The sequence below is a fragment of the Odontesthes bonariensis genome, chromosome 18 (genome assembly GCF_027942865.1).
Source record: "Odontesthes bonariensis isolate fOdoBon6 chromosome 18, fOdoBon6.hap1, whole genome shotgun sequence".
NCBI classification, from domain to species: domain Eukaryota; kingdom Metazoa; phylum Chordata; class Actinopteri; order Atheriniformes; family Atherinopsidae; genus Odontesthes; species Odontesthes bonariensis.
In genome coordinates this window covers 10,542,614-10,566,826 of record NC_134523.1, presented here as the reverse complement: position 1 = coordinate 10,566,826, position 24,213 = coordinate 10,542,614, and the positions used below count along the sequence as shown (strand labels likewise).

At 42.7% G+C, this 24,213-nt stretch overlaps 2 protein-coding genes across 3 annotated transcripts; one reads left to right on the top strand and one right to left on the bottom strand.

Moving 5' to 3' along the window:
* Positions 1-1,184: 1,184 nt before the first annotated feature.
* sp8a (sp8 transcription factor a) lies at positions 1,185-3,488 on the top strand. The gene is made up of 2 exons (XM_075449629.1): positions 1,185-1,263; positions 1,859-3,488. The coding sequence occupies exons 1-2, from the start codon at positions 1,246-1,248 to the stop codon at positions 3,005-3,007; spliced, it is 1,167 nt and encodes a 388-aa protein (XP_075305744.1). The 5' UTR covers positions 1,185-1,245; the 3' UTR covers positions 3,008-3,488.
* A 771-nt stretch (positions 3,489-4,259) lies between these two features.
* Positions 4,260-23,695, bottom strand: itgb8 (integrin, beta 8). Of its 2 annotated transcripts, XM_075450053.1 has the most exons (15): positions 23,133-23,695; positions 21,850-21,935; positions 19,769-19,940; positions 19,175-19,281; positions 18,666-18,805; positions 18,137-18,302; positions 16,190-16,348; positions 15,982-16,077; positions 15,772-15,864; positions 14,605-14,745; positions 12,813-13,227; positions 12,460-12,682; positions 12,228-12,331; positions 7,867-8,030; positions 4,260-5,939 (listed from the first exon to the last, which is right to left on the bottom strand). In XM_075450053.1, exons 1-15 carry the CDS (start codon positions 23,227-23,229, stop codon positions 5,811-5,813), a joined length of 2,292 nt encoding a protein of 763 aa, XP_075306168.1. In that variant the 5' UTR covers positions 23,230-23,695; the 3' UTR covers positions 4,260-5,810. The 2 variants fall into 2 exon arrangements, with proteins under 2 accessions (XP_075306168.1, XP_075306169.1); XM_075450054.1 differs by lacking the exons at positions 4,260-5,939; positions 7,867-8,030 and having other exon boundaries at positions 12,244-12,327.
* Between the last annotated feature and the right edge of the window lie 518 nt (positions 23,696-24,213).

Below are 24,213 nucleotides of genomic sequence, written 5' to 3'. Positions count from 1 at the left end.
CTCAACCCGATCATAGAAGAAGGGGGATGAAGTGCGGGTAGAGAAGCCATTAATACCAAACAAACGAAGGAAACAGATTAAATTCTGTTGTTTTATTAAATTTGAAATTCAAATTCAATGCTCCCTCTGTGCTTTTTGCTCATATATTAGCAGGCAGATAATCATTGTGGGTTATTCCCAGGGTGTGGGGAATCATACTGGTTAACAATGTTTAAGAGTAGGATTACCCATTCTGACAAAGTTTAATTCCTCACTCAATATAGTCAGTGTGTGATCCTGACTGCATGTATAAATGATTCTTAAAATGGAGTAAAGTTTTAGGTTGTTTTTTTTTCCTGAAGACATTTGTTTTGTGTTAAAAGAGATCAAATTGTGTAGGCAGTGCTGTTGTCCTCCCTTCCCACCCCCAGGGCAGACTGGAAACGCCCCGGGTACAGGACACAGACAGCCTCTCATCCATCAGCCTCTCCCTCTGCATGACCTCACAACATCAGTAAAAAAAAAAAAACACCGAACTGTCGATCTGATACACTTTTTTTTTTTTTTTTTTTTTTAAGTTCCGTTCATCCTGTCTGGCTTGGTAAACTCTCAAAACCATTTTATTTATCTAAAAACACACTAAAACTTCTTGGCTAATGTGCAAAGCACAAAATTGTTCAATGCAACTAATTTTACCCTCTGAACTTTTTTGTTTGTTAAATGTTATCCACACAAACTAACTAACTAGGTTTTTGTGATCCTCTGGAGCCTTGCAAGTTGCCCACTTTTCTTGACTTACAATGGTGTCTTGTACTGTCTGAGTTAACCTAACTGGGGATAAACATGCTAACATTCAGTAAGCCATCGCATACCTAATGGGGGAATTATGAAATTTCTTGCTGCTATTGAAACGTGACAGGAATATTGCCAACTGGGTGGAGGTATTTTCAAAGCGTCGCTCTGAAATGCCTTCACCCAAATTCTCTTTTTAAACTTCAAATTATTATCTTACTTGCTGCTACTTTGAAGCTATACCTGCTCGCGAGAGTTGACGTTTGAGATTTATGACGACCTCAAGCGCAGATGTTTGGAGACAGTCCGAGCTGGTCTCTGATTGGTCGTCGGATCCTCAGCGGCACTTCAAAGCCGAAAAACAGCTACAACTACGAAAGGAGCGCGAGACGTAACAGACCGATTCCATTCAACCACACAGAGGACACACACACACACACATATAAACATACAGTCAGCCGAACCACACAGTCCATGGCTACAATACGTGGGGTAAGTTTCCAATTTCTATATATCTGGTGAAAATGTACTTCTCTGGGAAGCTTGTTTTATTATTATTTTTTTAATATTAAAAGACTCGGTGTTTAAGGGACGTTTAGTGGACATGATTAACTTCACACTCTGCCTTATCTGGTGTATCCAAATGTAACGCATCAGTTAATCTGTAGTCCTGTTCGCTGCTTTTAGTTTGACTGTCTTCGCTTACAAAAAAAAAAAGAAGATTTTTCTCGAAACGAATCCAGCTGCAGCTGTATATGTGCTCTTTCCTTTGGTGGTCTCACCGTTAGACTACATGTCAGCCAGGTACATCTGCAGGAAAAACATCTGGTAAAAGTGGAAAAAAGATGAACAGCTGACCAACTGACTTCGTAATCCCCTTTGAACAGAATCTGTTCAATGACAGTTTTACGTCGGTAATTATATGAAAATGTAACTTGTGTTGTGAAACTGCCATTCATTTGCGAACCACTCTGACATACAGAGTAACTAAAGCGGCAAATCCATAGTTTATACAGTCTGTGCGCACATCTCAACTTTTAAGTTTAAATTCTCTGTCATAATGGATGTGTACCTGTGCTCCCCACAGGAGGAACCACGGCTTGGCACCCCGCTGGCCATGCTGGCCGACACCTGCAGCAGAATCGGTGAACCCACCGCCTGCTGCTCCCCCGCTCTTTCTGAAGGACCCCCGGGACTTATCAAGGGATATTACAGCCTGAATAAGCGCCCCACCGCCTTCGGTGTTTCCTCTGGGACCCACAGGGGTAACGGAACCGGACTGACAGAGGCCTCTAGCGCTTTCTCATCGGCAGCCGCCAACTCTTCTAGAGGAAACGACTTTTCCATGTGCCAGACCGCAGTGACCCAGGACAACAGTGCTTCTGATTGGTCGCACACTCAACGGTCAATGTTTCTGACCGCACTTCCCTCATCTGTAGAAAGCACGGGGATATATCCAAGAATACATCCCTGCTATGAGTCCTGGTTTAAGCCTGTGGGTGAAGTCGCTAACGGGTGGTGGGACATGCATGTCCCACCACCCGGGGCCATGGGCACCAGCTGGGTGGACTCACAGAGTCCAGCCGGATTAGGACCCCCTCTGAGCAGCTACAGCAACGACTACAGCTCCGTCTTCAGTGCCGGTACGTCTCAGCACTTGCTCCCCTCTACGCAGCACCTGTTTGACGGTTTTAGGCCACCTGTCCCAACTCATTACACAGAGTCCAAGACCACAACGACACCTGCTCTGACGGGAAGCCCGGCAGTTTCTCTGCCCGCATCTTCTCGCCCCTCATCAAGACGCTACTCCGGTAGAGCCACGTGCGACTGCCCAAACTGCCAAGAGGCGGACAGTGTGGGCCAGGGGAGCTCAAGTCCCCGGCGAAGGGGACTCCACAGCTGCCACATCCCGGGCTGTGGTAAAGTTTACGGCAAAACCTCTCACCTAAAGGCGCACCTGCGCTGGCACACCGGGGAGCGGCCGTTTGTCTGCAACTGGCTCTTCTGCGGGAAACGCTTCACGCGCTCCGACGAGCTTCAGCGCCACCTGCGCACGCACACGGGGGAGAAGCGGTTCGAGTGCTCGATTTGCTACAAACGGTTCATGCGCTCCGACCACCTCAGCAAGCACATGAGGACGCATAGCGCAGAGGGCGCCGAGGACGGCGGGGAACCGGGACCCGGCAAAGGCAACAGCGACACGGACACCAGCGGCAGCCCGAGTCAGTCTCCCTGAGTGCACGCGCGTGAGGGCGCCCAGAGCACCGAGGGGAGGAGGGCGGTGGAATAAGTTACAAAGCAAGACAAGAACAAAGCAACACGTGGGCATTTGATTACACTGTATCTTTTTATTTTTTTAAAACATTTATTTTTTTAAATCTTATTTTTCCTATAATAAAAAACTGAAATGGCACTTTATAGTTAGCTTCAGTTGTGTAGCCTGTGAACAATCTTCTTACCTCATCTGATATTTTCAGACTTGAAAATATGTTTCCTTTTTTACTCGACAGGTTCTTGTGTTCTGTGGGAACATGTTAATTTATTCTAAGCATTATTTCTTGATTCGCAGTTTTTCTTGACATCATGACATAGCCTACATGTTTATATTTAAGGTGACGTATGTTGTCGTGAAATAGGCTACGTTCACTTGAAAGACTAAATCTCTCAATTTATGCCTGTAGCCTAAATCATGATGATAACTTGTATCAATAAAACAAGACGATTTGCGATTTAAAAAAAAAAAGTCTTCTTTGTCATAACTTTCAACATTCTTTTGAATTAGTTTACATACCATTCTTTTAAATTGGTCTTCTAGTCTAATCAGCTAAATAGCATTTCACGTTGGCTAATATTTACTGACTGAAAAGCACCGAAGGGCTCCAATGTTTGGGTATAAATTTTGCTTATAAAATTGCAGGCCTACGGGTGCATATGAACAGACGTTATACCAACGCAGGCGTGCTGATGAAATGTGACCAGTTGTAATTTTTGAAGTGTGCTGGTGCTTCCAGCCAGTTGCAGCATTTCCCGTCAATTTTCCTGACTTGACCACAAGCTTGATTTAAAGCTTTGGAAATATTTGAGCTTCACCCACACAGAGCAACGTGTCAGGCTGATTTTATCAGAGGTTCTGTTTGATATTGTAATACCAGCAAAGTTGCTCATTTCTCTGGATATTTACAGCGATCAGCACTCCTCTCAGCTTGCATCTCCACCTAGCGTTCACTACACTTGCATGGTTTTACGGCTAAAGTTAAATACAGTATAAGAGAAGTTATTAAAAAAAACAAGTTTTCTGACACGAAACTGGTGTTTCATCAAGTGCTGTCTTGTAGTGAATCTTTGTTCCCTCACACAGACCCTATGGATTTTTTTTTTTTTTTTTTACGTGTTCCTAATCATTGATTCAAATGCACATCCAGGCCTTCTTGGACAGTAAAGGTAACAGACTGATGACACAAACAATTGTTGAAAAAAAATCTTGCACGTTTTTATTGTGTTGAAAACAGATCAGACACAATAGTCACATTAAGTTACAGCAAAACTATCTAAAAAAGTGCTGTTTTTTTTTTTACTCCCAACTCAGTACCTGGTTAGATGAGATGATTAATAAGCTACCTTATTGCTGAATAATTCTCAAGGTTTGAGACAGTTTACTTCAGACCTCTAACTCCAGTGGCTGTCTCATAAAATAGCACTATTACCTTATCATGAAATGAAAACAAGTCTTCAACATAATCAAAATAAATTATCACTAGTGTTTCCAATTTACAGTAACATGGAGCAAATGGAGCAGCTAATGCCGTAAACAACATTGTGTTAAATAAAAATCCAAAGGAGGAGCAGGATTCGGTAAGTGAAAGTCTCACTACATGCCATGCGGTTGGCACTCTGGATGCAGATAATATCTTCAAGTGCATGAGGGTGGTGCAGAGGGAAAGTCTGCCTCTGACCTCCATTCCTTCAGAGCTGATTTATTTGTACCTTAAAGCATCAGATTATCAGCACGAGCATGCAGACACAGCTCTCGTGTAGAGGTCACGTGTTCAACGATACATTTGCCACTGTTAGTATGTTCATATTTGAAACAAAAATTTCAGTCTTTGTCATTCCAGTGTTCCGGTGGATTTGTTACATCAGCGTCAAATGTACATGCATACCTTCTAATGCCCGAAGTGTAACCTATCAAACTCATTCTCGGTTCTCTCCTTTACCAGAGACCCCATAGCTTTCAGTAGTATAATGCAACTTTTCTAGTGCAAGTCTAACAAGATTGATCAAAACAGGCAATCATATGAAACTAGACTCTCACTTATGAAAGAAAAATGCCGCAAACACTCATTTACAATGCAGTTGATTGCCTAATATAAACAAAGCAAAAAAAAAAAACAAATGGAACATAAAGCAACACATGTCATTAAAAAAAGTAAAAATAAAGGCATATGGAGTCATTGGTACCTAAGGCTTTATAAGCTGAGGTCAATAATGTGTATTGTTTGAGAAAAAATGTTGTACATTATGTTGACCACATGGGGGCAGACTAACACAGGGAGACAGTAGAGTTAGTGGGTTGACGTCTCACAGAAACATATACTTCATGAGGCACGAGTAAATGTAGTGTTTAATCTCTAAAATCATAAATAGAAAGCATACATGCGCCAAACACACATTCTCACGCATCCACACACATACATACATAAGTTAGAGCAGTTCTCGCTGCATGGCTAAAAAGCAAGGAATGATCAGCCTTTACCCTGTAGAAAAAGTAGCCTCCTTGCTGCTACAGAGGAAGAAGAGGTTGGGGACTTGTGCTCTTTGTTTCAACTTAAGTTTCCAGGATACTGGCCACATTAGTCAAGCAGTTAATAATAATTTGGTCGGTTCGTTTCACAATTATGATTCCATGGAGGTTTCATGGTTTGCCATCATCAGAGTCTCCACAGGCAGTTTTCTGTGTTTTTATGAAGGTTACCAGTCAGAAAAGAAGTGTTCTGTGTGTCTCTGCTGCCTTCTTTAAGACCTCGATGTCCAACTGCTGTTTAGTAGCGCCAGGGGTCATTGAGGGGCATCTTGGGAACCTGGATGTGCATCTCCACAGAGCGGTCAGGTGGACGGTCCCTCCTGTAGGTAACTGTTTTCTCATTGGTTGTAGGAATATATGACAAATCCTGGAGGGAAACAGAAATGTTTAGTCAGCAGCAGTCTCACACACATACAAAATGTGTTTCAGTCCACGGATATACACAGACACTAATGAAACCTCAAACTTGATGCTGGATTTTGTGTTGTAGTGGGTCAAGTTGGGGGAATCATTGATAGTCATCGATGCACTGTTTAGACAAAAAAAATCGTATTCATCCATCCGTGGTCGGGTTGCAGAGGCAACAGGTACAGGAGAGAAACCCAGACATCCATCTCCCCAGTGACCTACCAAGCTCCCCCATGGGGGATCCAAAGGTCTTCCCAGGTCAGAAGAGAGATATATATAATCCCTCCAGCAAACGACGAGTAGGCATCCTAACCAGATGCCCAAACCAACTCAACTGACACCTTAGCCCACAATAAAAGAAAAATATTGTTGCAATGCTTTGTTTGTGCTTTGTGGGGTGCATAAAAAAAGAAGTTTCTCACTTGTAAGTGGCAACTATAATGGAGAGGTCAAAATGATCATGTGGTTAAACATATTCATTTTCTGTCTAAAATCTGTTGCAAGCGTAGAGTGTATCTAAAACATGTCACATGGGTTGTTTTCTTGGTAATAATGGAGCAGCCCCAGGGGGTCCCAGAAGAGCTTTCACCAGAAGTATTCAAAGTGGGAGGTGGGCCTCCCCAGGGGGGCTCCAGACAGTTGCGAGCCTCAGTGAATTGAGACAAAGAGATGGTGCATACATTTTCAAATTTGTTATCAAAAGGAGAGCACACAAAGCATTTGTCTCAAAACTTTGAATGTCAAAACAAGCCAAGGGAATGTTGTGTACGATTGCTTCTGCTGTTGATATTGCCACCAACTGGACGGGCTTGACTGGAATGTGGGACAAAATATTATCTAATCAAACAAAGGGAATGTCAGCCAGTATCCTGTCTTCAAAGTCTTAAAAGTCAACATGATAAGGGATCATATTGACTATATTCACAAGCATACTTGTCTGCTCACAAATACTGATCTGTATATATATATATATATATATATATATATATATCCACTTCATAAAAAATATGTGCAGTTGGATCGCAAACACGTGCCTGGTTTTCACATCCAATTTAAGTGCATAGCAGCTTGTGATTACATTATTTTCTTCCACTTTCCAAAAGCCAGAAACAAAAAGTACAGAGCTTGTGGTATATGACAGCGTATAGGTATATGCATATGGGTTCAAATTCATAACATAAATCACAATGCCTTTGCCATCCAGGAATTGACTAAATTGAGCAAATAGTGCCACTCACTTTGAAACTCTCTGCTTTAAACAACTATTTTCACAGCTGGTCTGGCATGTAAAATAGGTGGAATGAACCTTTATCAGCAGCAGCCCCGTTTAGGTGGATATTATAAGTGTTCTGCATAAAAAGCAGGGAGTATCCATTTGTTATGTTATGTAATCACCGTGTGTTAAATCTCCCCTGAGAGTATAACGTTACAAATTAAATATCAGCAGAGATTCGTAACTTACGTAAGATTTACCCAAACAGATGCATCAGTTTTCATAATCTGTAATCTTAAATTTCACAAAGATGATCTGCAAGTGTGTCATGAACATTTAATGAGAGGATTCAAATTTAATGTAGAGCAATCTTAGCAGCGACGTCCCTATAACACCACCTCTCCCGCATCCACAAATTTCCTCCCACTTCTTCTTCTCAAAGGTGCTGTATGTCATGGCAAGGTCAAAATCTGGAAACTTTAGATGGTGAGCTGGGAGTTGAGAGGAAATGTAAAACACAGCTGTGCCTCTAGGAGGAGACTCGTATTTCTCGCTCTCAGTTTCAGTGGATATCACTCTTTAACATAAATATCTTTAAGAATAAAGGCCTCCGGGGACACCAAACCTCCCCTCAATTAAAATCCTGCTGCGTTGATGACATTTAAGGGCTAACCTTTCCAGTGCAATGGTAGACTCCCTCCTCAGCGGCACCCCCTGGTGACCTGCCTCTCTTCTGCAGCAGCAGCCGGGATACGGCCACCACCACCAGGCCGCACAGCACCGTCAGGGCACACACGCTCAGGAAAGTTCCAACCAGCCGGCCACTGCTCACACGCCCTGTGAACACACAAATGATGTCACTATGGAGAGCTGCGATCATTCATATGTGTAATGGGCAATACGTTTTAAAAAGTAAACAATGCAGTTATATGGAATCTGAAGGCACACTTGCAAAAATGCAAATGTTTTACAAATCCAATGCAGTTTGTACAATATAAAAAAAATGCATATAGTTATAGGTCCAAAGATAACAATAACACAAGAACAAGCTCACTCTAACACAACTACAAGTACCCGGCTAACCCCAGAGCTTCTCATCCTGCGAAACAATGGTTTAGTAGTCAGATCAAAAACTTATTTTTTTTCCTTTTTCTTTGTTACGTTATAGCTTTCATACAAGTAAAAGGTCTGCAAAATGACAAATTCATCTCCCACAGAAAGCACTGGCTCCGCACTGCTTTAAATACCTTGTTTGAAGTCCAGATTTTTCTTCCTTTACTTAACGATCTCATCATGGCAGACATTTGCATAATGTCTGCCTAAAGGCCAGTTTGGCAAATCCTCAAACAGAAAATGAGCAGCTTTGTACTCCACCAATCAGAGCAAAGAGGGCTTAACAAGTGACAGGAACTAAACCTTAATACAAGCAAACCTAGCACAGATGACCTCCCCAACAATTTCTGAAACGTATAATAACTGTAATACGTAGAGATGTCCTTTTCAAGATTTTTTGTCCCTGATGCCGATTCTAATAATTTAAGTTGAAGTAAATGCAGATACAGTCTTAATCAGATATTTTGCCACAGCACACCGTAAGTACATTAAAGTGATTGTGGTCAATGCCATGCTAACATTTGACACCTCAGTATCTCTGAAAGGTAGCGCTAATGATATTTACAAACAATTTTTAGATTGATCTAGATACATTCACAAGTTTATAGGTCTGTGATGAAGGCTTGATATGACCAACTATCTTGCTATAGTTAGATGCCTAGCGAACAGGAAGTGAGAGTAGTCCCTCATGCACAAGTCTGCGCTGCCCAATTGGAACCCCCATATCATCCATAATGTTTTTCAGAATGACACAGAAGCACTGCTTGTTTATTTCTCTTCATTTAGCATCTCCTTTAGCATCTCCTTTAGCATCTCATTTAGCATCTCATTAGCATCATAAAGCTAATTTTCTGTTATTACTGAACAAATCATAGGTTTGCCTGATGGTTCCTAATTTAGAAGATTGTCCTCTCCAGGATAGTCCTTTGTACTTGATCGAATTCTGCAGTATTTTTGAGATGCAAAGTATTTATCATAAAAGTGTCTGATGTGTTATGATGTATTAAAGTGAATATATTTGCGTAAAATGTGCAAAAATGTCTTCCTAAATATAGTGCATTAGACAACAAATCATACCTATATCTATTCACACACACGTCACACACACAGAGAACTCAGTCAGTAGCAGTTGTGCCAGAGGTGAAGTGCTGAACACTTGGCTGGCTGTGTATCTGCTGGGGAGCATGTGTGGATGACGAGCTGATGGCTCAACACAAAGAGCTCAAAGAGTCCTCTGACATTTTGTAACAGCGTTACCATGGAGACCTGGCTCCTACTGTACCCAGGGAGGAGTGGGTGTGAGCAGGAAGAGAGTGTCCCGTTGGGTGAGGGGGGGCATGAGGGGAGACGGGGACGGATGGAGGGGTTTGGGTGGGACACACAATGAACAGTGCTGTTCCAAAAATTTGGAAGGCGGGGATGAACTGTAACACTTGGATGTGCAACACTGTGTGTGTAACCCAGGGCAAGTGTGTGCTGGTGGGTTTCAAATTAGGTGTGTGTTTGTGTGAGAGTTTATGTGCACGGCTGAAACCAAGAAAGTAAGCTGGGAACTGGGGGGAAATGTAAAATTCAGCTGTAACACTGACAGCAGGCTTGCTGATTCAAATACACCAGGGTGTAGTAGTGCAGCTATGGTAGCAACGGATGTGACCTCGCAGGAGAGCGTGTGTGTGTGTGTGTGTGTGTGTGTATTCGTATTATGCCTGCTCTTGTGCTAATGTGAAGCTGGATCTTACCGAACTGTGAGCTGGTATGAAACCGATAGTGAATCTACATCTCAGACATGTTAAAGATCACGAACAACACCACGATTGAAGAACCAGAAAAAGACTGTGGTGGAACGTCAGGTCTAGCTTTAGCAACATCCATCCATTCATCCATCCAGGTAACATTTTCCAGCTTCTCCAGGGGCATCCCAAGATATTCCCAGGCTAGAAGGGCTATATAATCCCTCCTGCGTTTTGTGGGTCTGCCCTGAGGCCTCCTCCCAGTTGGACATGACTGAAAAATCTCCAAAGGGATGCGACCGGAAGGTATCTTAATCGGATACTCAAACCACCTCAGCTGAGTCCTTTCGATGCAGAGGACTGGCAGCCCAACTTTAAGCTCCCCTGGATGCTCAAGCCCCTCAGCCTAACTCTAAGGCTGAGCCCAGCCCCCCTCCAACAGAAACTCAGTTGAACCACTTGTATCTACACTTTCATTCTTTCCCAAATCTTGTGATTATAGGTGAGGGTTGGAATGAAGATTGACCAGTAAGTACAAATTTTCACATTTCGGCGTAGCTCCCTCTTCACAACAAGAGACAAGCACATCGCCTTTATTACTGCTGAAGAAGCCCCAGTCCATCGATCCAATCTTTCCATCTTACTTAATCACTTGTCAGCAAGATCCTGAGATACCGTTCTCCACTTTGACAACAATCCAACTGGAGCCTTGCTTGAGGCAGAGACAAGTCTGTTTTCCTCACAGAGCACTGAACTCTTTTCTGGATCGAGAGCCATGGCCTCAGATTTTGAGAGACTGACTTTCATCCAGTCTGCTTCACACTCAGCTGGGAACCACATCCTTCACAAAAAAACATTGATGCAACCCTGAGGCTCCCAAAACAAACATCCAGAATACCATTATGACCAAAAATGAGGTCAGCTGACTACCTGAATATGCTGAATGACCAGTTTTTTCCATTAAAAATTTTTTTTTTTTCGTTTTTTCCCCACTGATTGCACAGAATCATCCCAATATAACAATACCAGGATTCATCAAGTTCAAACTGTGAAAAGATGGTTCAGGGAGCCTGGACACGTTCCAGACAATACCACTGGATATCTTTAGGACGAGCTGAAGAAGATTTAAACCACGGATTCGGACCTCACATCGTCAGTTTAATTTATTGAAACTGTACCGTAGCAACTGCATACTGTAATCAAAAGTAAAGATGGGCCAACATGTTTTCGGAAAGTGTTAAGAGACTAATAGACTAAGAGCCTGAATATTAGGCTTATATTCATGAGGTGGCCAGAGAAGTTTGTCTAAATCACTGATTATGTTGCTCTTTTACTGCTGGATGTGCAAACAGACTACTGTATGCAAATTTGTTTGTCATAACAATATTAGACATCAGTATTGTGCTTTCAGCCTTTCAAACTTGCAAGAAATGATCAAATATTAAAGCCTCGAGCCCTGTTTAAACCAGGTATTAACATACCTCGGGTGGTGCAATCACAAGTGGGCACCCCTATTTTGTCAGTTGACACAGGGCATAAAATGGATCCCTACATCCGACTTAAATGACCATTTGTGATAGCAAGCAAATAAACATCTAAAATTTTTGTTTGTAAAGACCAAATGCCAGAACCCGCATGGTTCCAATTTTGTAAATCAACATCTGTCTCCACCCGCATATTTCAGTATTGGAACCAACCCATTTCCCTTCATTATCTACAAGTTAAATCCAGATGAGACGCATACACATTAGCCAAAGTCCCTGACTTAGAAGTGTCTCATGTGCTTATTATTTTATGTGTCATACAACTTATTATCAGTAGGTGGTCTTTCATTGTGGCCAAGAATAGTCTTTAAGCTGTTCACATGATATCAGATAAATGGACTGTGTCTGTATAGTACTCTCCTAGTCTAGTTGATCACTCAGAGCTCTTTTATTCCACAAGCCACGTTCACCCATTCACACATGCATACATTACTTCTGGGTCTATACAGTGTTACAGGCTACGCAGTGCTTTTTTTCAATCACACACCGATGGATTTACAGAGGAAACATGGACACCACATGTCGAAGGACACTTCGCCTCATCAAATAGCTCATGGCATGTTAAACCTTTTCAACCTTTCCAACACCCTTCTCTGTGGAAATTGATCTGACACTTCTAATATCAGGCAAGTTTCTGCTGGATGTACCTGACATATCATCCCTGCTGCCGATCAGTGGTGCACAGGTGTTGTTGCAGTGCTCATTTTCTTTTTGTGAGAGACCATGAGAACGATGGCAGTCCGCACTCTTGCTGAAGGAGAGAGAGATGAGACACATAGACACAAGTCACAAGAGCATTGGATTTCAAGAGCATTTCAAATGTATATGAACTGTTGGAGCGTCCATTATGCGTTATGGTGGAAAATAGAAAATAAGTACCAGTGGGGTTGGTGAGTGCTTTGGCAAGTAGGACACCTCTCACAGACGTTTCCGGACAGTTTGGGGTCATCACACACACACTTGCCACACACACACTTGCCCTGCCCACTGCAAAGCAAGCCATTTGGTGATTGGCAGGTTGCTGTGGATGTGGGACAGCCACAGCTATCACCCGTCCACCCATCCTTGCACGCACATTCTCCTGACACACACACACCTCGGCCTGAGAGAGACACAAAGAAACAAAAGGAAAAGGGTTATCAAAGAGCTATTAATATTTTCCATCAGGGGCACAACAACTTGTGATATTTGCAAACTAAATGTACGTTAAAAACGTCAGTGTGTTGCCTTACCTCCGCAAACTAATTCTCCCTCATATGGGCAGGAAAAGTCATCTTTTTCACAGTATTTCCCATACACTACCCCGAGTTTGCTTTGCTCACACATGCACTTCCCGCATTCACACACTCCCCGGCCACTGCAGTCCACATTTGACCCATCTCCTCTGCAACTCCTGTTTGAATCTGATTTTGAGTCCTTTGTTGGATCTGTTCTCTGCTGCTGATTGACGCCAGGTTGGGCTACTATGCAGGATGACTGGCTGTCGCCATGACAGTGTCCCATTGGTCCACAACTGCAGCTACATTTAGAGTGGATCCTGATGACAGTGGACTCATTGTAACCCACAGGGCGGACTATAACTGTTACATCTTCATCTTTACCATCATCAGCACAGGAGTGCTGACCAATGGTGATATTGAAGTAAACCTACAAGGCAAAAGAACATGGGTTATAGGCTTTCTCGTCAGTTCATCATGTCTTAGCTCATCAGCTACAGGTGGGATAGTCACAAAATTGTATACAGGTCTCCAGTCCATTACAGAGACAAACGGGACAAACGACAATGACAAAATATATATCTGCTAAACATCAGAGTGTTGTGAATTTAACATGCTGCCATTGTCTGTTGATTGTGATGTTTACTTTTTTTTTTAACACATTCTAAAAAACACTCCTTCCTCTCCTGTTGTCTGACCACCACAGTTCCTATTTTCCCAGACCAAAGTAAGACACAGAAACACATGACTTTTGTTCATTTACTGATGTATGTAAGAGTGTGCTGCTGCTTCAGAGGGCCTAAACACAGTTCTACAGGAGTTCCGAAGCATTTACAGAAATAAAATATCTCTAATAATTGTGAAAATCTATCTGTAAACCCTCATGGAATTATATCAGTTTAGTAATCTCTCTTTGCCTGAAGATAAAAATCTCTCACACGTCTTACAGAGTTGGAAAAATAACCGGATCCTGAGTGAGACTGAATCTGAATAATTATCCTGTTCATGTGGAAAACTGTGCATACCAAAGCTTTGAATCCACAGACAAGCCTTTCTCTTGATTTTTATCACTATTCTGGTAAATTTCAGTACTTTCCATAATTCCCTTTAATCCAGCCATGGATTAAAGTGCCGAGCTTTAGTCTGTTTTCACAATGGAGGAACTATGGAGCAGTGATTCAGTATATTGGTGTTCAACAAAGAGCACAGAAAGGTTACGGTGGAGAGAAATCTCCTTCAAAGAATAGGGAGTGAACAGAAGATTTCCAAATGTACTAAAAATGTTCAGTAAACTCTTTTTTTTTGCAGTGGCGGTACTATTACCATTGCAACAAAAACAAGGAAGCAACTAAACGAAGAAGAAAAAACAAACAAACTCCAGCACAGTTTTGAAAACAGCTTTCTGCAGGGCTGAGGACTTTTTGAGGTTTTACAACAGGTGAACTAGCAGGGAACATCCAATGGCCTATTTCTAAATATAAATGTCACATTTGCTTGCATTAAAGGCCGTTACAGTAGGGAAGGTAAGAATGTTAGGTTGAAACGGTCATGGATCACATGGAAATGTTTTGCTGTTAAATACAGGCGATAATCCGCTCAGCTTGGATTATTTACCAAATCTTCTCTGTCACGTAAAGCTCTCACTGATGTGTTTGTGTAAGTTGTGTAGGTCATGTCAAAGTAATCCGATACAACTAATATTTCTTCTGTGACAACTCTGGGAGCCTAATTGAAAGATTTCTGTTCTGTTCTGTCTATTGAGCTAATTCTTGTGCAATATCAATCATGCGCGTGCTTTTGCGTTTACCGTCTGGTCTGGCCGCACCCCCGAGCAACTCTGGCCTTGAGCAGTGGACCCATTGGAACAGAGAGGAGACACAGACACCCAGTACCTGCTGACTGCCTTGTCCTCCACTGACACTGACACCATCACCTCTGACATCAACTTCTGAGCAGGTACATAGAGATGAAAATGCAACGTTAAGTTTAGTGCCTGATATTGAGAGATCCAACTTGTTGTGCTGATTGTCAGGACAAAAGATAGAGGAAGAACAGTGGCAATTCAAAGTTTCATCAAATACAATCTCTGTGTGAATGGCAGTTAAACACAATTGAGATAAAGAGTCAGGGAGGGAAAACTGACAATTAAAGCTCCCACATGTGCCCAGATAGCCATTGTTATTGTCCCTTTCTTTTTTTTCTTTCTTTCATTCTTTAAACACAAGGGGGTTTATGGGGATGAGGAGGTGGGGCCAAAAATAGCATCTTTGTGTTCGTCCATGATTAGGACACATGGTTTCCGTGGGGATCTGATAGCTATTATAATGGCAGCTTCTGTTCAGGCTCTGCTTGTATGTGTGTGTGTGTGTATGTGTATGTGTGTGTGTGTGTGTGTGTGTGTGTGTGTGTGTGTGTGTGTGTGTGTGTGTGTGTGTGTCCCCGCACGTACACGTAGCTGCACACCCAGATCTGTGGATTCGGCAGATTCTCGAGGCAAACAATGGAGCGCTGTGCCGGAGGCAAGATTATAACCTAGACCGCTGCCAACTGAGCTAACCCCTGGTATCACACAAACACCGACCGGCACACATAAGGCCTACTACTCCATAACCTCCTGTTCTCATCTGTTTTTTTTTCTGTTTCATTAGTCCAACCAAAGAACTCCAGAACCTAGAGTTGCAGGAAATGTAAGTTGGATTTCGAACGTTTATAGTTGGCAGCGCATGCGATCAGAAATATGACATCACTGACACTAAAGCCTTCTCTGCAAACAGGAATTCGCTTGTTGGCCTACGTGATTAAACAGATCAAAAGCCCCAGGCAAATGAGCCGACTAATGCTTCATCAACTCAGACGAAGGAATGCGTGGGCTTGTGAATCTAGCTCTCACTGTGTCTTGCTCAACAAAAAAAATTAATAAGATGTAGAGGAAGGTTAGAGAGGTCCTAAAGAGAAGGGGTTGACTGGTTAGTACCTTGTATGCATCTACCACCAGGTCTATAAGGCTAGGCGCCTGGAAGAGGCCTAACTTTCCCAAGTAGGAGCCAGGTAGAAAGTGCACCAACTCCTGGAGAAGAAAAGAGAGATGAAAGTTATGCTTTTAAACTGCAAGCACAGACAGCGCTCATTTAGTAATGTCCTCTCTCTGACAAACTGATGCAAGGACACATATCGCACAAACTACCTTGTACCACTGGTACTGCTGCTTCTCGACAGCAAAGATGGAGTAGATATGGTTTTCGAGCAGCTTGTCTGACAACTGGCCCAGACTGGGGTGGTCCTGAAAGAGAGAAAATGAAAGCATTCAATTTTGAATTTACCTACGATCCCGACGTGCCAATCTGCAACTGAAGTACAGCATCGTCGGATTCAGATTCTGCCAACATTCTCACCATCCTGGTGGTTCCAGTGTAGATGTTATTGTTCAGGTGACAAAGGCCATCGTGTGGCACCACGATCCCTGCCAGCCGGCTGTCCAGGGCAAGGTGAGACGGCTGGTCAGTCATCACAAGCAGAAGGCGCTTTGCCTCTGGCCGCCAACCAACTTCACCCTGAAAGAAGCGAATAAGAAGTTGAGATGTGTTTAGCCACACATATTCAAGATTGATTTGATTTAGATTTGATTTTTCAACAAAAAGGTTGAAAAGTTGTGTGGAAATGTATTGAAAGCAGTGCTGCAACGAAGTCACAAGTCACTTAAACACTTTATCTAATAACAATAGTATAGACATTAAATGTCACATTTTGAAATTCAAATGTTCTTTTATAGTATACATGCGTCATGTTTCTGAAAAGTTGTGGCAGGAACATCAAAAAGACTGAAGAAGGAATGCTTTGGAATGCTAAAAATGGAGCGTCTCATCATGAAGTGGGATAATGGGTCAGTAAAATGACTGGGTATAAAGAGAACATCTCAGAGAGGCGGAGTCCCTCAGAAGTAAAGATGACAGAGAGAGAGGTTCAACATTGTGAACATTGTGAGCTAAGCTCACATATGGATTATATCTGTCAAAATCTCTACATGCAAGCAAGGTCAAAATCCAAGTTAATTATTTTTTGATCTTCAGGTTCTCAGGCAGCACTTTCTTAACAGTCCCAATTCTGTTGTGGAAATAACCGCAGGGGCAGTGAACAGCTTTTTTTTTTTTTTTTTTTCATTAAAACCTCTAACATGTAAACTAAAACTGTCAAATGCATATTCACAAGATCCAGTAACACTGCTACCTTGTCTGGGCCCAAGCTAATTTAATATGGACTGAAGACAAGTGGACAGCTGTCCTGTGATCTGGCAAACATTAAGCTAAAATTATTTTTGGAAATCACAGATGCCACGTCTACCAGGCCAAAGAGGAGAAGGGACATCCAGCATGTTATTAGCTCATAGTTCATAAGTTGGCCTCTACGGTGGCATGGGCTGGCATGGGAGCACATGACATGGGTAATTTGTACCATTGACAGTGACTGATTTAAACAAGTGTTGGAGCAAGAGTTCACTGTTTTCCGTGTCAAAATCCCATTCAAAATGGTCAAAAACAAAAAGAAAAAAATAACTATATCAGTTGCAACTTTTGAAATGTCTTCAACTGAATATAGTTTTAGATGAATTTGCAATTTGCATTCTGTTTTTATTCCCATTTTACTCGGCATCCCGACCGTTTTGGAAGTGGGTTTGTATTGGAACCAAAGGCGACCACAGATCTACATCTACAATCTGATTTGGAGAGCAAGTCCACAAATTCCCCATTGTTCTCCTCTTAAATCACTACTTATTGACATCCAAAGCAACTGATGTGGAAAAACATGCATGCTTCATCACTTAAAGATTTACAAGTGTGGTAAAAGAAAAATGCACACTCAAACATTTGTCTCATCTGAACTATATTAGTTTCCCTGATGATCAGGTTTTTCTGTAATGCCAAATAAAAGGCAAAAGCAGCAGAAATTACTCTATCAGCCAGAGAGTCTCCTTAATGTCTGTGACTCATCAGAGTTAGTGTGAGAAAATGAGACTATGTATATATGTGTGTATTTAAGGAAACTATGTGAGCTTAAAAGTAGGTATGAGTTAATGGAGAGTCTATTTCTGGACGACCACCACTGTGGTGATTCCCTGAGAACTAGCTACTCTTGACCCCTTGCATGCTTTGACTCACACCCCTCCTGCAGCTATAGTGTAAGCAACTGTGACACTGTGTGTGTATGCCATACTCCAGCAGTAGTGTCATTACTTAATGGGATTCCAGTGGCAACATGCATTGCTGAGTCAGAGGGATTCCATTATCCCAGAACAAAAGTCTCTCTCAGTGTTCTGCAGATGCGCCACTAAATGACACATTTACCTGGCAGACAGCTGCTTGCAACATGGCATCTAGTCCTCCTTCAGGTGTGTCCATGTTCCCGGAGATGCGCTGGCGTTTGATCACACGTGTGAATTCGCTCATATTCCCAGTCATACTAAGGACATGGTGGAAACCGTGCGCTGGAAGACAGCGGATCTCATAATCGCTGGAGAGGAACACAAAATAGACAAAAGTTTTTCATTGCAACATTCCGGAATGCAGAGCTGTTGTTTTAGTCTCACTGCACAGCTCATCATCATCATGATGTTGCTCCAACAACTAATGAGCCTCTATATGTGCCACAAAAGACCAGTAGGAACTAGTGAGAGCAGCCTGCTACGATTAAAAAAAAAAATAAAATAAAAAAATCACTCAAATAAAAAATGTCACCCAAAGAATTGAACAGACTGTGCAGTATGTGCTACAGCGCTGCTCTACTCATAGCAAGTAAATTACGATGGATGGGTTGCAATGAGAGGATTGAAAAACATTGTTTTTTCAGAATAGGCCACAAACTTCTTTGTCTTACCTGCAGGGGTTGTCGATCTTAGAGGGGTGGACACTGATGTAAGGGGAGACGGGTTTGTCCACAAATGAGCCAAAACCCAGCCAAAGGTCTGAGGTGTGCTCCGTCATACGAAGAGACAAAGCCACACCCACCGTCTTCAGCTGCACCGCAGACGGAGAGGCAGAAAGAATACACAGGAAGAGTGCAAGAGGATGAGGCAGAATAAAAGAAGAGAAAAGAAGATGCTCAAGCAAAAGAAAAAAAAAACACGAAGAGAAGATGAAGAAGGATAAAATGCACAAAAAAGGAAAAGACATCTAAATTTCCTTGTATCCATATTTATAGATAAGATAATACAATTGTCTAAAAAAATTCTTCTTGATGAGATTTGTGTAAACAAAAAAAAGCCGATGTGATGATTCCGAGCTAAACAAACATCTTGGCTATAACTTGCATATTGCCTTGAGAAAAATGGAGTGAAATACATCTCACTGAGATGTTAAGTGATATCTGAGAGTCTTAACACCTACATGATCGAGGTTTTCCTGCATAGAAGCCGATACATCCACCAAGTAGTACAGATCCACGGGATAACGCTCTAACTGCTTCACAGCCACAATGAAACTGGCCTCTGAACCTAGCAGCACACACACATAAAGCATAAACGAGGAAATGTTAATGTTAGATTTGACCTCAACTTAAAGATGGCCACCCTTCCTGAGTCTGGTTCTGCCAGAGGTTTCTTCCTGTTAAAAGGGAGTCGTTTCTCTCCACAGTCGCCTCAGGCACGCCGCTCAGGCCGGGAGATTGGACCGAAAAACAAAAAGTTTTCAGTGCAATCTGTTGGTTTTCTTAGCTAGGAAATTGTTTTTGAATTGGCTCTATATGAACGAATTGGATTATTTTATGAATTATGATTATTATTAATTAATTGAATTCCAATTGGCTTGAATTGGACTTACTATCTAAGTGCCTTGAGATGACATTTGTTGTATTTGGCGCTATATAAATAAAAATGAATTGAATTGAATTGAAAGAAAACTCTGTGTTCTCTCTATAAGTGAGAAATCCAGTCAAGTACACATTTGAAAAAGTGCGCTGATCCCAAGCTGCAGGTCATCTACCTGGTCTGAGGGAGATGCTGATGTCTTGTGGGGACACTTGTGTACTGCTGAGGGTAGTGTTGACCTCCACCTTGATCTCCCACTGCTCCATGAACTCCGGCTCGCAGCCTCTCCTGTGCAGGTTCTCCGCCAGGTCACAGCGAAGGCTCGGCTCAGCCCCATGCAAGAAGTCCTGGATAGCGAGCAGGTTTAAAATGATGATGAGTTTCTTTCTTTCCTATAACCCTCATTCAATACATTTTATATTTCATCACAAAGAAATTATTCAGATATAAAAAAAAACTTTACACACCTGCACAAAAAAAACATAACAAATAACTTCTTAACAAACTTTAAGTTAGCCTTCTTTTAAGATGTTATCATTATAATCTAAATGAATGAGAACTGACATAAACAAATGGGTCCATGACGTTCTGTATGTAAAGTTTATGCTGCTGCAGTCTTTCCATTTGTGCTGTAATCCCAACACCTTGAGCCCCTCTGATGCAGGGGGAGTAGAAAGTCTCAAGGTAAGATGGAAAATTTTTAATTTCCTGATCACTCTTTCCACAGTTTCGCACTAGACCCATTCACAAATATATGCAGTGGCTCATAAACACGGTTTACAGGTTATGATGTATTTAATCGTCAACTTGCTGGTTATATTTTATGATCTTTGGTCTGTGTAAAGCACAGTGACAAAGCTCTCTCTTAGAAACCCTTTGGATTTATCACACATAAGACAAACTGAAACCACTTTCACTATTACTCACTTTGGTTTCATTTTCTGTTATCGTGTTTAACTGATTTGTGATGGAAGTACTGGAAGTATTGGTTTGTTTTTCCTCATCAATGTCTATGTTTCCCACTATTGAAGACAGGCGAATGTTTTTTGGTTTTTTTTCATACTGAATGAAAATTGACCAACATTTTGTTAAACGAATCTCCAAGTATGTGATTTATTTGCTGCAGCTAACTCACTGTTGCCGCAACAGCACAGCATCATGCCTCATGGCTTTGGCGTGGATTAGTAACCTTTGGTACTTGTGAGATAAACACACAGAAATATAATACAGAGAAACCAGAGGCATAAAATTGGACCGTTAAATGTGAACATTTGCACTGCGTTATTAATCTCTCATGGATCTGATTTAAAGTGTTGAAAAAGCCAAAAAAAAATCAGGCAGACAAGTAATGAAATAGCAAAAACACTTGGGATTTCTGCCACTTTTCAGACAGAAAAACCACCAGAGCGGAACAGTAGACAGTCTACAACGAGAACGGAGATTGTAACTAAATATATGACCATGACCTCAACCTGAGAGCCAGACTGACATCTGTCTATTTTTGGTCATCCCTGTGGCAATAATTTGACCGGTAACAGCACTGAGTACCAGAAAGTTTCAAACTAACTGACTTCCTGGGACTTTCCTAACAGATTTTGCCCCCTTGGCAATCTCTAACAGCCTTACGTGGACATGCATATTCACGAGCACTGTTGCAGCTTTGTTTTCAATGCTTGCTCAAGCATGGCAGTGTGAGTTTGTGTGCGTGTAGGAGGTTCCTGAGGTGATGTTTGAAAGCATTCACACATGGCAGTTTACCCAGCCCTGCAAGATGATGTCAGAGAAGGGCTCTCAGGGTGGGAAAGCACCTGAAGTCTGCAACATACGCTTGCTGACAGTCTGATTTAATCAGGGCGGTGTCAGTGTGTGTGTTTGTATGTGTGGTGACTGGTGTGGTACTGGGAGGCACTACAGTTTCTCAGGGCTGATCCATGGGCTTTTCATAAGACAGACAGACACACAGGCCGATGAAGTGATATGTGTGAATGTGTAGACCAAACACATGGACAGAGAGTGACTCTGTCCCTGAGAAAACACGCATGGAAAGATTCACACACCGGCTGACACACTCACACAGGTCATAATGCAGACCGCTAAGCTCAAACATACACATTATCTTCTCATTTGTGGATGCCATGAAAGCTTTGGTGCGTGTCATCTGAGGAATGCAGCTGAATGTCTGCCACGTTCCCACTGTTTGCTTTTTTCCCTTTTTGTCCGTCACACACAAACACCCGCTTGTGCACACATTCCTACCTCCTGGAAACACCAGGCACATTGTGGCCCACGTCGGAGGCAATCTGCGCAAGAGGTGGCACCGGGGGACTGACACACACTGGCACCTGGAAGACAACAAGAGAAGAAAAAAGAAGAGGAAGAGAAGATATAGAGAAAAATCTGTGATTAACATAAGAAAGAATATGTGTGTCAACACTCATTAGCCATGCAGCAGAGCCCCTGTGGGCATTTAGATCTCACGCACACTTTTGATGATGGAAGCACCACTTGGCATCTTATGAAGCTGTTCAGCACATATTAGCAAGTGTACAGCAGTGTGGGAACAGGTGCCTGAGTTGTTGGAGTGGTGCAATGGACCATTTCCCACACAAACACAGAAAAATTCCAATAACTCCTTAATCAATGAATGAATGCTACCCATGGAGGCATGTAATAATGGAGCATAACTGTCCTTTGAACAGGATTACTATTTACAATATTTTCAGAGAAAAATACAGTGAGAAGGCATACTTACAGGGTGACAAAAGGCACAACATGCACCTCAGGCTTCCTGTAATGGGATTAATGATTTCTTGAAGTAATTTATCCTCTGAAATCCAATTTTCCAGAGCCATTTCATCGAGTTACAGGGCTGAAATGTAGGACAGAAAAAGGCTGCAAATCTAAGCATCACAAGCAGACCAATTATCAGGCCAGTCTGACCCAATTAGCACTCTGACCTCTGTTAAACCCCCAGATAGGTGATGCATTAAACTTCCACTTCAGAATGATCAATGGACATGCGGAAACAAGAGACAAGAGGAGTTTCCCTTCAGAAATGGTTAGCAGCTTCCCAGGTGGCAAGGTGAATCCGGTCAGTTGAAGCTGAATGTCAGCACACTATGGCAGCTGTTCAGTTTTAGGAAGCCACTTCTAGTCCAGTGTATTGTCAGGTTTTCTCAATTGGGGGCTTTGGTCAGCTTCAGATACATACATACTAACAATACACCATGTGTGGTGACCTCAATTTAGGCAAGATACTGACCTGGTTCAGTGTCAGGATTCAGACTGATGAGCGACTTTTTATATCTACTTTGCCAAATTTGGCTCATGGTGGCAAACCATTTTCGACACCTGAATTGTTACCCTGCTGTAATATCTCTTTTGTGCGCCAACTTATAAAGCTCACAGCTTGCTCTCCTTTAATTCCAAAAAGAAAACCCACATCAAGAGATCATCGAGAGCTGATGCTGTGCGATGATTGCCCGACATGACTTATTGTTGGGATATTATGTAATTGGCCCTAATGAGCCTTCACTCACCGGCACTGGAAGCTTCTGTGCACACAGCGAACACCATGCAACCGAGCAGGACACACAGAGGGACGCTGGCGCTGCGTGTGCGGAGCCAGGAAGTCATCCTATCCACTCCGGGAGGGATGCAGCGAGGAGACACAGGAGCGGAGCTGAACAGCTTTTGGAGATGAACCGCACGAACAATAGCCGGGAGTGCAGGACCGAGCCGCGGGACATTGTTGTTCACCCAATAACCCTCTAATCCCGGAGAGGTAGGCTATTCACATCCCCGGGTCAAATGAGCTTACAAGCGCGCTCCCCCGCGGACCACGAGAGAAGGTGAAGCAATCGTTGGACTGCGGCAACTGTGAGTCCCTCCATCTATTTCCAGGTGTTCTCCGCGTGCTTCCAACAATGGATCACCTTTCACAGCTGATAGGAAAGTCTCATCCCGGGGCTAGAAGACCACACACGCGTGTGCCAATCGGCGCTGCGTTTAGCCGGCGCGCTCCAGCATGCTGACTGAACACATCACACACTAAATCCAGGAGGATGACCGTGTTTTAACGTTTGTTCTGACTCAGGCAGGCGGACACCATGGCAACTGTCTTTGCTGTATCAGAGTTAAGGAGGGAGGGAAGAGAGACAAATAAGGAGAGAGAGAGAGGGGGAGAGGCATAAAGTGCTTACTACAAGGAGTTGTGATGTGGTGCATTCCAGCTGAACCATGGCCTTGAATTTAACACTGGTGTTTATATTGCTTCTTAAGGGAGCCATTTAGCTGCACTGAGGGCTCCTGTTTGGGGCAGACCTAAAGCCTGCTGTGTGGGTGGATGATGGGGGGTGGTTGGGGGGTAGTATAATCAGAGCTCTTGCAGTGGGGTTCGCAAGCTGGTGCTACAGGCGGAGGAGGGGGTCTGAGTCCATTGTGCACAGATTCCAATGACATGGAGTAACCTCTCCTCGCCGGCTGCTCCGCAAAGCCTCAGCCAGATACTCACTAAACAGCTCAAAACTTGGATTCAGAAAAAAAACCCAAATGACAATAACTTGTTAATCTGTGGCATTATCCTGCTTGTCTCTTTTCGAGGTCTCCCAGATAAAACAG

Bases quoted from the DNA above. Each gene is read 5' to 3' on its own strand.
- itgb8 (XM_075450053.1), bottom strand. From the start codon at position 23,229: ATGACTTCCTGGCTCCGCACACGCAGCGCCAGCGTCCCTCTGTGTGTC. The intron at 21,936-23,132 runs GTGAGTGAAGGC...GTTGTCTTCCAG, and splicing joins CACAGAAGCTTCCAGTGCCG to GTGCCAGTGTGTGTCAGTCC. The intron at 16,349-18,136 runs GTAAATGTGTCA...CGCTTCTTTCAG, and splicing joins TGCAAGCAGCTGTCTGCCAG to GGTGAAGTTGGTTGGCGGCC.